General features: G+C 38.7%; 2 protein-coding genes across 2 annotated transcripts; both read right to left on the bottom strand.

The window, feature by feature from the left end:
- Positions 1–1,659: 1,659 nt before the first annotated feature.
- prelid3b (PRELI domain containing 3) lies at positions 1,660–6,914 on the bottom strand. The gene is made up of 6 exons (XM_074671301.1): positions 6,724–6,914; positions 5,038–5,206; positions 3,860–3,949; positions 3,426–3,496; positions 3,223–3,325; positions 1,660–2,913 (listed from the first exon to the last, which is right to left on the bottom strand). The coding sequence occupies exons 1-6, from the start codon at positions 6,753–6,755 to the stop codon at positions 2,797–2,799; spliced, it is 582 nt and encodes a 193-aa protein (XP_074527402.1). The 5' UTR covers positions 6,756–6,914; the 3' UTR covers positions 1,660–2,796.
- Positions 6,915–8,257: 1,343 nt separating this feature from the next.
- Positions 8,258–11,550, bottom strand: tubb1 (tubulin, beta 1 class VI). Its single transcript, XM_074676042.1, has 4 exons — positions 11,402–11,550; positions 10,362–10,470; positions 10,105–10,215; positions 8,258–9,617 (listed from the first exon to the last, which is right to left on the bottom strand). Exons 1-4 carry the CDS (start codon positions 11,456–11,458, stop codon positions 8,476–8,478), a joined length of 1,419 nt encoding a protein of 472 aa, XP_074532143.1. The 5' UTR covers positions 11,459–11,550; the 3' UTR covers positions 8,258–8,475.
- Between the last annotated feature and the right edge of the window lie 2,162 nt (positions 11,551–13,712).

Raw genomic sequence — 13,712 nt, forward strand, 5'->3', positions numbered from 1 at the left:
TAGCGTCACGTCAGATATTAGTCTTCCGAACGGCAGGGGGCAGCGTCCGGCAGCGACAAGCTTACAGTGAAATAAAAAACCCTCAGTCTGTCTCTCGATAAATAACAGTCTAGACAAGTAACCAAAATCTGTTCATACTGAATGTTTTCATCATACAGCGAATAAGACTCATTAAAGATGAATATTTTGTTAAAGTGCATACAGAAATTAGAATAATTTACTTTGGCTGAAAGATTTACTCATTGTTTCAGAGAGCACAAACATGATGGAATTTAAGGATCAATCATGTACTTACAGTAGTTTTTGTACCAATAAAATGCATTTCAAGGTGCTTAATAGTAACAAAAACAAGCAAATAATAAAACATAATAATGGCGAGACATAGGTCAGGGGACAAAAGCGGATGTCGCCTCTTGACCCTTGGGGCAATCTTAACTAAGCTTTTCCTCCAAACCTTTAACTCCTTTTTTCATCAGAATTAAAATCTTTAAAAATCTTTTAACTCCATTTCTTTTGAAGAAAAAAAAAAGGTAGCTAAGTGTTTGGCCACAGTGTGGCAGCATGTCCCTTTTATATTTAAAGATGCATCATCTGTAAATGACAAATGTTCTAAGAATGCAGTCCTACTGGTCCACACCTTTTGGACGTGGTTGAAGTTCTCACATCCACAAGTAAAGTATCAGTATTATTCTATAAAAAAAGTTAAAATACGATATTAAAAGAGATTAAGAGAAAAGGTGGAAAACTATACAATTGAATCATATTATAGTATGAAGGAGGTAGAATTTTAAACATGTATATCACCTCAATGTTTCTAATGATGCAATACAGTGTAAGAAAAAATTGAGGCTAACTCCACTCTTCATAAAGTGCTTGTTGGCTAGGTACAAAGTAATACATTCAATGGATACCTTTTTAATGGAAGAGGAGAAGAAAAAAAATAGGATCATCCTTAATTTTTTTTTTTTTTTTTGGAATTGTAAGAGTAAAGAAACAAAACAGAAAGCCAAGAAAAAAAGCATGAACCCCTTGGAATAGATCAAAAGTCTTGCAGACTCTAATATTAAATTCCAGCATCTAGGATGTAGCGTGCAAACTCCGACAGTGCAAAGTCTCAAAGCTTCCTTCATGTCCTCTGGCAAACTGACTTTTTAAAGTGTTTATTTAGACAACAACTCAAACAAAGTTTGTGTATCCATTACCATTTTTGGAGAAGCTATTTATACTGGAAGTGCTTAATTTACATAAAGTTTATATTTCTGTTTGTATGATGTAATAAATTTGCATGAACTACATGCTGCATGTTTAAACAGGAACCAAAAATAAAACATATAAATGTCATATGAGTTAAAGATATGACTTGATTTAAACTCATTTCACACATTTGAAGCAAAACAAAAACAATAAAACGTAAGAGATCTTTTAGAAATAGTTTAAAATACACAACTTTATTACCACATTCTGCAGTTGGAGAGACATTTTTAACTTAGGCACAAAATTCACAAAATCACAGTTATTAACAAAGCATCACAACTCTAAATTGGTCAACCGAGGTCCTAGCTTGAAGATCAAAATTGTAACTTAATACTTCAAAACCAACAGTTTTTTTCTGAATAAATATTTCTGTGACATGTAAAAAAATAAATTAAAGAAACTAAACTTTCACCATCACCACACTGCTGACTGTTATATGAGGACAGACCATCTCAAATGCTAAATCTAACCAGGCCTTTCATCTCAAACAGCAGTATCAAAATGTTCCTATTGGCAACCTCAGCCAGTGTAGCAGCTTTTCTTTGTTAATTTAAAAATATGTAAGTGCAGCTTAAGTGTCAGCCTTTTCACAGAGAGGCTGGCAGGTCATAGAACTGTAGTTTTGTGTATTTTGATAAAGCTGTTCTGGTTCAGCAAATGTGTTCATGTGACTGAACCATTTTCACTGGTTTTAGTGTCTTCACTTTGAGTTGACAAAGTAATACAGTATTTGAGATGGTCTGTTTCAAAAGTATAAACATGGTTAATACCTTGATCCCTTCATTTCACTTAAATAACTCAGATATAATATTAGTTATCCCACTACTGTGAAATACAGTTTACATTCAGGCGCACAAACTGTACCTTTACTGAGTGTCTTGTTATCACTGAGGTCCCACAGGAAAACAGCTCTTGATAGTTACAGTGAAACATTTCATCAACATGTCAGTGTTGTTGGCTGTGCTCACCCAAGCTTTTACTCTCTGTCAACTGAAACCAACTCCATGTACCCTTCACATAACTGTCCTCTGCCTCAACAATGCATCAGTGTTGCTGTTACAACCACAACAACTTCTCAGCTGCCGTTGTTGTCAGCACAGATTTGAAGCCAGTGGAGATTTACAAGGTAAGGTAAGCAAAGGTGCTCAAGAGGTGAGACAGAAAAGGGTGTGTCTGCTTTGGCACTTTATATTTTTCAGTTCAGCGTGCCTCTGCTGCCATTTTGGCAATGCTACATTTCCGAACACACAGTTAACCATGCTGTTTAAACTTGTCCCTGAGCTTGCCACTTACTTTTCTTCCCCAAGTCTCTTTATCGCCACAGCCCTGCTAGGCAGCATCGACTGAAAACTCTCCCCCCAAATCCTTTTACATTACAGTCTGCAGTTAAAAATATCTAATGTAGATAGTAAAATATGAGATGAATGCAGTTTTTCCTCAATAATACAAAATCCCCAGAGCACCAAAGCAGCATCACAAAGGGACGCTGGTTGTAGTGGCAGGTAGTTTCTCTCAGGCTCAGCTGGAAAAGAGAGGCAGGTGTCATTTCTCAGTCACTGCAGCAGCCATCGGGGTGCGTATGGTGGTGCGTGCTGTGGCTGCAAGCTCCTCGATTTCTTCATTCAGCCGCCGGATCACCCACTCCATAGCTTCACGACCCTTTTAAAAGAAAGATGCAATGAGCAGGAGTCCAAAGGAGGTACATGAAGAGTCACATTTGGTTTTATAGATAACAGGACAAGAATGTTTGCAGTCAAAACTTTTTAGGGTTAAGACTCTGTACATGAGAATCTAAGCAGGACACCCCCTCTATGAAGTAACTGTGCAGGTGTGTAGTCATGAAAACAGTACTACTTTGGAAAAATTCTTTGAGGCAATATTCCTGGATTATCTGTTCAATCGGCTAATGCAGTTTGTGTACATGTTAGTTTTTATGGTAAATAAACAAAACTTTGAGTGACCTCTTACCTTTCCAGCATTAGCAGAGATAGTGCTGGCCATAACTCCCTCCAGGTAGCTGCTGAGACTGACTCCTTTCACAGAGATGATAGCTTCCTGAGTCAGTATTGTCCTAAAGACAAAGAAGGGTAAAATAATCAGCATCAAAGCTGGCGTTAGAGAATAACAGTTTTAACAAATCAAATATCTTCAGTATGTAAAAAAATCCTTACTTGTCTTTATCCTCAGGGTGGGGTTTGTACGTTAGCTTTTCATCCACAGACACCATGTTTGTGAAAGTGATCTACAGAAGAAATATCAGAAGACAGGAATGAGTTAATGTTCAGATATCTTCACTGTGAGAGTATGAGAACAAAGTGAAATGAGTGTTCCTTATTGAAATGTGGGTTATGGACCTGTAGAACAAGCAAAACTTCATTCCGAAGGCAATTTATCACACTGAGCTGTGTGTGTGTGTGTGTGCGTGGATACATGTGTGTTGAGACAAACACAAGTCAAAACACATAACAGCTTGATCTCAATAGGTAATGGTTGTTTTAGGTTGACACAAATTTTGATTTGTATACGAAACAGATTAAACAGTTTCATAAGAAGTGTACTGTGAAAAAAGACAGAATATCTTGAATGTTATGTCACAAGTACTCACATTTGTTGACTGAAGCTCAAAACTCTTTTCCTTAGGGTCCACGACTGAATGTTCCTGAACGTAAGTGTAGGTACGTGAGTTACCAATAATCTGAGGAAAGAGACAAAAAGTCACAAGGTTACTACAAAGTCAAATAAACACTTGAAGTAATTAAAAGCACAAAGTGTAACAACTCCCTTTATCTCTACACTTTCATAATTTATCCATTACCTTAAAATAATACCTAGTCAGATTAAATCAAATACCAACAGGAAGACAGCATCATTATACACACAGATGCTCAATTCACCCAACACACAGGACTGATTCAATTACAAACAATCTGATTAGCTGTTGACTTAATATGCTATCAGTCACTGGGACATTCTGTGTCATAGGCTGCCCTTGGAATTAGAGAGGCTATTCTTAGGCACTGCCACTGAGCACAACCTCATACTTAAACATCTAAGCTAAGGTCAAGTTAAAGAAGAGGTGCTGATTGGCCGATGTTCACACAGGTTTAAAGTATAGCTGAGAACCAGGTATTTTCTCAACCCAGCCTTGTCGCTACAGCACTCAGAGGGCAAAAGAAGAAAGGGAAATAGCTCACATGACATGCTGCAGACATTCAGAAGCAAAGCAAGTCACTGCATTGCACTCTGCTGACCTCTAGTTTTAACCCGAGCCGACAATGTTGGAAAGTTACATCACTTGCTGTCGGGGGTTGGAGCCCAGCTATGACAGTAATGGCACTACCGTGTACCGTACAACACGAGCCATGGATCAGGGCCATAAACTGACCGGAGCTCCAGTCAGCGAGCAGGTCTGCTGCCCTTCCCCCAGACAGAAATAGTCCTGCAGAGTTATGGTACTGCTTATGGGCTGGAAAGCATTAACCCTGTGTCCGGTGCATGACAACTCAGGCTATATCTGTGCACTGTGTCTTACTCAAAGGTTGATATTGTAGTCATTTTGAACCATGAGAACATGAGAAGTTTAATTATGCTTCTTGTGACAAGTGTCATGCTCCTCTCATCAGACAGTGTCAAAGGGGAGACAGCAGATTTGGTATTGCTACATCACGGGTTTCTCTTTTGAGAGTCACATGTAAGTATTTTCAGCATGCTAACCTACGAGGTGACTACAGCAAAGCATTTCACTACCATGATGTACTGATGTTGTCAAGGCTTGTAACTTACAGATTTGACTATTGATGGAAGACCCCACTCGGTGCTGAGCAGTCTTTTACTGTGGAGGCGTCCCTGTTTGTCAATGCCTCTGTCCAACACATCCACTCCTATCACACTGGGGTTCATGGGGTTTGGATATTTCTGCATAGCAGCTTTGGTCACTGTCTCCCAAGGATGGCTGTAGAGGAAAGGGAAAAAAAATGTATATCTAATTAAAATGACAGTACTGGTTGAATATTATTGCTTGTTGAATATTTTTACACTGTTTGTCTTCTGGGGCTTTGTACAATTTTAATACAATAAATAACAATTTTAATTGTATTTTTGCTTTTCCTTGAAGAAACCCTGTTTATTGGGAGCCTGCGAATTAACTTTGGGTGGTGGAACTTAACAATGAACATTTATTGAAGTTTGTTATGACAAGTTTTGAAGTATTCACCCTTTTTAGTATTTTTTTTCCCAATTTCTTTCATAATGTGTTTCATTGGAAACAGTGTGTTTTAAACCTGGGGAGGCCTCCTTTTAATCCATTCTCCTACTGTACTCTTGATTGCTATTTCTGCAGGTTATCTCCTATGGCTGATGCCAATCAAATGTGTGAATATTTAACATCCATTCAAGCAGGGGCACAAGCCCACACCAATAGCTTTTAATATCAGAGAATAAGATTAAATCATTGAGATTGAGTCATGAACCTTATGGAAGCTTACTTTAAGGTTAGTATGATCTTGAGTATTTCTGGAGCAAGCATCCTGACTGTTATTTTTATTTATCTGATTTAATTATGTATTTTGGGAATCTTGCAGTAGCCCAGAAAATCCCCCTCCTACCCACTCTTCAGCGTTGACAGGTATGTAGTTTTAATGCTGCCATTCAACTTTCATCAACAAATGGTGCTTCACAAATTAGTGTAACACAAGAATTGTAGATACAAAAAGTGCACATATTTTCCTACTTTTACTACTTTGACGACAATTAGTATGTCATTAAATACGTTTTACAGTTTTGTGTTCGCAAAGGCGAACAACACCGGTGGTAAATAACCGTTCACAGCCTTCTGTTCAAAACGTTGAAAGCTACAAACAAACTACAACAAAATCAGAATTAGTCCTATTAATATTAGAGTTTTATGGTTAGAAGTCTGCTCTTTCAGTAAAAACGCGGGTTGAACAAACCCAGTGGTTGACGGTTGTCAAGGAGACGCAGTGGAGCGCCATCTTTGTTTTATGACGCAAGCAGACGCGGCGGCAAAATGTAGGGGAAAGGTCGCACGCTGGGGGCTGGCTCTTACCGGCGTATTATGCAATATGACAGCTTTTATATTCAACGAGATGCCGATGGTCCAGTCTTCTTATTTCACAATTTTAACGGTTCATTTTAAAACTACAGACCTTAGTGATAGTTAGTATATCCTTGTTCTGATTTGGTAATCATTAAATAAATGTAAAGACTGGTATAACACGGTTAGAAATCCGGCTTTGTACGGCTCAAGCTCCTTAATATTGCTTGCACTGCAAATGTACTCAATAATAAAGCAAAAAATATGAATATACGCTCGTTTATGCGCAAGTTTTTGTTGTAAAAATACCCTGTCGACGTTACTTAACAGCCTGCACTAGACAGTGAACCTCCGGCAGGCAGACCGTCCCTAAACACATCACAGGAGTAAAATTGTGTGTTAGGCAGAACACTTACTTGAAAACGTGCTCTGATGTCCAGATCTTCATGGTTCAGGAGATTGGTTGACGGCTGTTGGTGATAACGGGGAGCGGATCAGCAGGTAGTTAGGTAGCCGCAGTCACACTGAATGAAATCTGTGAACCACGTTCAAAGACATCCTTCAGCCTCCTCCCACTGTGCCAGAGGAGTCACATGAGGAGTATTAGTGACGCACTTCCGCAAGTCAGTGAATGCCGCATAAGTCCCACTGATACAGAGCACGAGATATATTGTATATAAATTATGTAATATAAATGGAAAATCGAGATATGATATCACAGCTTATCTACGCGTGAGGCGTACAGAGTAATTCATATTAAACGGTTTTAGCCGCCAGCACAGAGATATCACTGGTGTAACCTTCAGTGTTACACAATTCAGCTCAGTGAAGGTTGAAAGCTCTCTGCAACCTTGGCAGAATCAGAGGGGAGCCTTAGGAATAACATTTCAATTCTCGTACATCGTTGTCCCTATTGCTCACAAATACATTTTCGTATCCGACTGGCTTTCCAATTTTTATGATGTTAAAACGTGCCAAGGGAGGTAAATATTATGACCAGTTACATAACCTGGATGACTTTTAAACATGGTGCACTTCAAGATATGGTATGGATCAGAAAAGTTTTAAGATGTGTTATATAAAAACATGTTAAGGAAATTAAATTTATATATCTTTGTGTATGGCTACCTTTCAATTTAATGTATTGATGACACAACTTTGCAGGACCTGCCTTTGGACTCTAGCATTCATTGACATAATAAGATGTGGAATTAAAAAAAAAAAATCGCACCACAACTGAACTGTGCAGAACTGTTCCAAAAATGCTTATTTAGTAGGTTAACTTTTGGAACCCCTGACCTACTGAAATCTGCATGTTGAGTAAGTTCTTGCCTCTTGACCTCATACCGACCTTTGGAACTTTACGCACTTTGTCCTGTGAGGCAATACACCTGCCACATCTGTGTTAGATGCATTATCTTCTCAATTTCCCTTGTCTTTGAGTGTCGGTCAACTTAACTGGAACAGTGCAGCTGAGGCAACGCCATGTCGGGTGCTTATCTTGGGGAGCAGACACTCTGCCCCAGTCGTATGTAATCTCTATGTCCCAGATCCTTAAGAAGAGGAGGAAACTGTGACAGCCTTCAACTGTGTCACTGCCGCTGTGCTGTCAGAGGCCTGTCCATCACTGCTGCAAAGTTTAATTTTAGTCCTGTTTGACTTTTAGTGATCAACTGGACAAGAAGGGGGGTACATAAGTACTCCCTCTGTTGTGACTTCTGCTTTTTCTGTTTATGATTTTGAAATTTAATTTCTCAAAAATTGAAAAGTTTTAATGTTCAATCACTGTCGTAAGGAGGCAGACAATGCAACATATACTCTCCAAAACAAGAAGTCAGACAAACTGTTTTTCATCTAATTTTAATCCTTTTAGCTTTGAAATATATATTGGTGAAAAAAAGTCTTTATATTTACATACATACTAAAAACCATAACATTTTGATCCTTTCACATAAAGATACAGGCCCACACACATGCACAGCATACAAAAAATTCAAAAAGCATCTTGCTTAAATGTTACATGACTTTCATTTTATCAAGCTAGACTATTGAAAAACACTTAATGACATTAAATTAAAAAAAAAAAAATCCTCAAACCTACGATAACACATGTTTCAGTATCCTTCAAAGATGTGTCAAACAAACACACCACACTATACACCCTCTTCTTAACCTACAGTTTCTTTGCTGGTTTCAACCACTGTTTCTAATTTGACTTCCACCTGGGACTGAACCTGTGTTATCCTTTTTGACGAGGGTCCCTCCACTTCCTCTTCCTCTGCATCCCAGTCTTGTTCAGCAGTGACGTCTTGGTACTGCTGGTACTCAGACACCAGGTCGTTGAGATTGCTCTCAGCTTCAGTAAACTCTAGTTCATCCATACCCTCTCCCGTGTACCAGTGGAGGAAAGCTTTACGCCTGAACATCATTGAGAACTGCTCCCCCACTCGGCGGAATATCTCCTGAATGGCTGTGTTGTTGCCAATGAAGGTAGAGGACATTTTCAGGCCTCGTGGTGGGATGTCACACACAGCAACCTTCACATTATGAGGGATCCAGTCGACAAAGTAGTTGGTGTTTTTCTGCTGGATTGCGAGCATCTGTTCATCGACCTCTTTAGTGGACATCCGGCCACGGAAGATGCCAGCTACAGTGAGGTAGCGTCCTCGCCGAGGGTCACACGCTGTCATCATGTTGCGGGCATCAAACATCTGCTGGGTGAGCTCGGGCACTGTGAGAGCTCTGTACTGTGAGCTTCTGCGGGCCGTCAGAGGGGCAAAGCCTGGCATGAAGAAGTGGAGGCGAGGAAAAGGCACCATGTTGACTGCCAGTTTCCTTAGATCTGCATTGAGCTGCCCGGGGAATCTCAGAGAAGTCGTGACCCCACTCATGGTCATGGAGACCAAGTGGTTGAGGTCCCCATAAGTTGGTGTGGTCAGTTTAAGCGTGCGGAAACAGATGTCGTAGAGAGCCTCATTGTCGATACAGAAGGTCTCATCTGTGTTCTCCAGGAGCTGGTGCACTGACAGGGTGGCGTTGTAGGGCTCCACCACAGTGTCAGAGACTTTAGGAGAGGGCATGATGCTGAAGGTATTCATGATGCGGTCGGGGTACTCCTCCCGTATCTTGTTGATGAGGAGGGTTCCCATGCCAGAACCGGTGCCACCTCCCAAGGAGTGAACAAGCTGGAAGCCCTGCAGGCAGTCACAGCTTTCGCTCTCAGTCCTCACCCGATCCATTACCTGCTCCACCAGTTCTGCTCCCTCGGTGTAGTGGCCCTTAGCCCAATTATTCCCAGCACCTGAGTTTCCTGAAACACCCAAATAAAGGTTTATAGGTCAACCTTGTTCTATAATGAGTCAAAATTAGCAGAGGGGGGCATATAGATGCAAACTGAGGATGTGTGGCTTTAACACTGGACACAATGTTTTTCTCACATTGAGCTCCTCCTCTGTTCAGACAGGTTTTCATCTGACCTAATTTCAGATCTAACTAGTCACGACTGTTTCTTCATTATGGTGCCTATTTAAACTATAATTGTGTATCAAAATTTTATCATTTAAAACAATGTGGGTGTTAACATTCATACAAATGGTGAGTATCAGCTACCGAATTATGTCTTGGTAAATTTGAACTATGAGCCAGATGAATTAGAAATGGAGCCACTTCCCAAGGTGAGTTACCTATAGCTATGTGCCTTGTTTTGTCTCCTGATTGATCAGTTGATCAATCTAGATGGCTCTTGAGGTGTTTTAGCAGGTATTTCTTTGTTCTGCCTTTTATGTTAACTGTCTTACCATGGATGAAGTTGTCAGGCCTGAAAAGGGCCCCAATGCGACTTCCTCTCACGCTGTCCATCGTACCAGGCTCCAGGTCAACAAGCAGGGCCCTGGGGACATATTTCCCACCTGTACACAAAATGGATATAAATACATGACTGCATAAAAATGGGACTATCTTAGGGTCTTTGTCAAAATTTTAATATGGTAATAGTTAAAAATCAAATTAAGTAAAAAGTAATTAGTAGTTGAACAGTTTGCAGCCAGTGTATTACCGTGAGCTTCATTGAAGTAGACATTGACCCTCTCCAGCTGGAGGTCACAGTCTCCCTCATAGTTTCCTGTAGCATTGAGCCCATGTTCTTCACTGATCACTTCCCAAAACTAGAAAGACATTGATTGATAAATTTTCAGATGTATATAAAAGATTTTAGTCATGGAAAAAACATGGATAGTTAAGCTGTTTATAGAAATGTGTGAAAACTGAAAACACCAGCAATGTTTCTATTTGTTTTCTTTCTTTTAGTATCGCACTGTTTTGATTATCCTCATGAGCTGATCTCTACAGGGGATTAATCTAATTGAGGCTGGACAAGGTGCAGTCATTTTATCTGGATATACTTCTCCTCTTTAAATGTATTGTATGACTTTTCTGGATAATCCCAGATGTAAGTTTTACTGAATCAATATTATCAAACTTGGCCTAACCAGGTTGTTAGTCAGTATCTTGTTCTGACCAGATTACAAATCTCAGCAGCTAAGGATAAATTGATAAAGATGATCAACAATATACTTTTACAACTGCTTGGTCCTTTGACTGACATGTTCTCAAAGTCAAAAAGCAGCATTTGGCACATTTATCTTGAAGTTCCCTTCACTTTTTTGTGGTTGCCATGATAAAAAAGTCCCACCCATGCCAGCCTTGCCCCTTATCTTTTCTCTGTATACTTGATGGGGAACACCCAGTGTCACTCAAAACTGTCACTGGCACCATGCAAATACAAAGAATGTGCCACAAACACCTTGTGTCAAAACTAAAACAAACAAACAAACAAACAAAAATAAAATAAAAGTTTAATAACAGCGATAATTTTTATATCTAAAAAATGTCTCTGAAATTTAAATGTTAAAAATTTTCCACATGAAACCCCTGTGAGTAGGAAAGTTCATTTATAATAATCATTCATTCAGCAAAAATGCAGCTTTTATCATATATTTATAAGGTCTAAAAATAAAGTTTTGGGGCTACCTAGAAAGAAAAAAACACAATATAACATTAGGTAAACTTCCCGTTAAAAAATGTTCGTAAGATTACCTTTGAGCCGATCTGGTTGCCACATTGTCCAATTTGCAGATGTACAATTTCACGCATGGTGATCAGGCTACAGTACGCAGAGCAGCTGGGGGTCTCTGATAGGCGTTGGTGTCTCCCGTGTCTTTTATACAGTAACAGAAATGATGTCAGCAGTGATGTCAGGAAGTCATCCTGGGCTATGATGTACAGTACAACTGGACCTGGTGAACAATAAAAACTCACTAACAAAAGTATTACCTTACTTTGGTGAGCAACTCTTTAACTTTAGTAAGACTAGTTTGACTTGGTGCTCGTTTGCTCTTTTAATCCCATCTAAGTTATCCAACTAAAGTTTTAAACTGCATTTCAAATAATTTTTTATTCATGAAAAATGCAAGTAGCAATCTGTTTTGTTTACCTCTGAAGACATGGAGTTAGAGCTCATACCAAAACATAGAATCTGCATAATAAATCTCAAATTAACAAACTGTATAGTTGCACAACAAAGCACTTTGTATATACAGTTCATCACTAAGTGGCACTACCAAGCTGACCTCAGATAGCCAAAACCACACTTTGAGCTGTAATACAGCCAAAAACAGGAAGTAAGAGCAGCCAAAAAAAGGACGCAGGAAAAAGCATCTGCAGTGTAAGATAACGCATTTTAATACCAAACATGGTTTTGCTGTGTCTGATGTAAAAAAAAAATAAAAAAAAAAAATCATTCAGCCGCTTAAAATTTTACTGTTAAAAAATGTTTGATTGAAAACATTGATTAGAGTTTAATTCTTTTTCAGAATAACCCAGAAGTTAGAATAAAAAGTTTTCTATTTTCAGACACTGAGTCCCTGCGCCTGTAAGAACACAGAGTAAGTGGTGTGTCAGTACAGACACTGCATGACCGGTGCTACCATCTAGAGGACTTTCATAGTTATAACACTATCTAAGGCTATTCATAGAACTGCAAGCTGACTGGATTTATTAATGGTTATTTATCCAGCCCTGTCAAGACCTATCTTTTCATAAATCCCCTTAATTCAACTTGTCCTAATTTTGTTATTTTATTTTGATATTTTGTTTTATTCATCGATTCTATCATGACAAAGCGTTCTGAAGTTTGATGAAGTCAGTGAAACACAGTGCTTAATCATAGAGATAACAATGATGATAATTATGATTTTATTTTATTTCGAACCTTTAAAAAAATTTGTTTCCAAAGTGCTTTGACAATCAAGCAAAAATACACAACCCAAACACAATTCGAATAACAGCAGTCAAAAGTGAAAGATGTGATTACAATAAAGAGAAATCACAAATTTATCTCTTCTTTATTGATCAGATGTTGAAAAGAAAGCAATTGAGGTATTTAATTATATCAGATCAAATTTGACAGCTTACCAACTATTAATACCCCATTTAACATCCTTTAATGTTATAATTTATCAAATTTCTGGCTAACATCGCTGTTAGCTAGCTGATATTACCATAATTTGGCATTTTCTTTTCCTCTAGCATTTTTAAACACTGTTAAAGGAGAAGAATAGCTTGAAAGAGGCTAAATGCTTGTGTTGTCGACTATGCTTTATAGTTAAAGAAAAGTTATGTTGCTTTTTTATGTCTGGAGGAGAAATATTTTGAATTGTTTGGTAACAGGTCACAAATATTTGGGACTTTAGTAAATTAGAGATAAAGCTTTGATATCTTTACACAAAGGTACGGATGTTTCCATAGCTAAGATATCAAGATACTTGGATTTCAACTGTATTTAACCTATTTACAAGAGGTAAACACTGTTCTTTGAAGCATAAGCGAACTGATGAAATGTTTTTATTCCTTATGATAATTCCATTCACATCTATAGAGTACCGATTAGTCAATAGTTTCTTCTTTTAGAGAAGAATAAGAAATTCTTAGTCATATGACTCAGAGGGAAAATATCACAGAGGAAGACTGCATGGTTATCTGAGAGATAAACTGCATATGTAGTTTTAGATATTACCTTTAATTTGCTTCTCATATTTAAGTCATTACTTCTTTTACTCTCTCAGTTCTCTGGGTTCATTAGAGAGTCACAGTAGCATTTAGTTGTCGTTGATGACCTTTATGTGTTTTGCCCTGAGCCTCTTCCCCCTGCCTTTTGACGCATTTGTGGAGGGAGGTGTTTGCTTTTGTGTGTGTGTGTGTGTGTGTGTGTGTGTGTGTGTGTGTGTGTGTGTGTGTGTGTGTGTGTGTGTGTGTGTGTGTGTGTGTGTGTGTGTGTGTGTGTGTGTGTGTGATTTTTTCATGCAGTGTGTCTGTGCAGACATGTAGCCAAAGGGGTGAAAACGCAGGG

This window comes from Halichoeres trimaculatus, unplaced genomic scaffold, assembly GCF_033239565.1.
Source record: "Halichoeres trimaculatus isolate MK-OKI-2021-1 unplaced genomic scaffold, fHalTri1.1 fHalTri1_scaffold_1, whole genome shotgun sequence".
Classification (NCBI taxonomy): domain Eukaryota; kingdom Metazoa; phylum Chordata; class Actinopteri; order Labriformes; family Labridae; genus Halichoeres; species Halichoeres trimaculatus.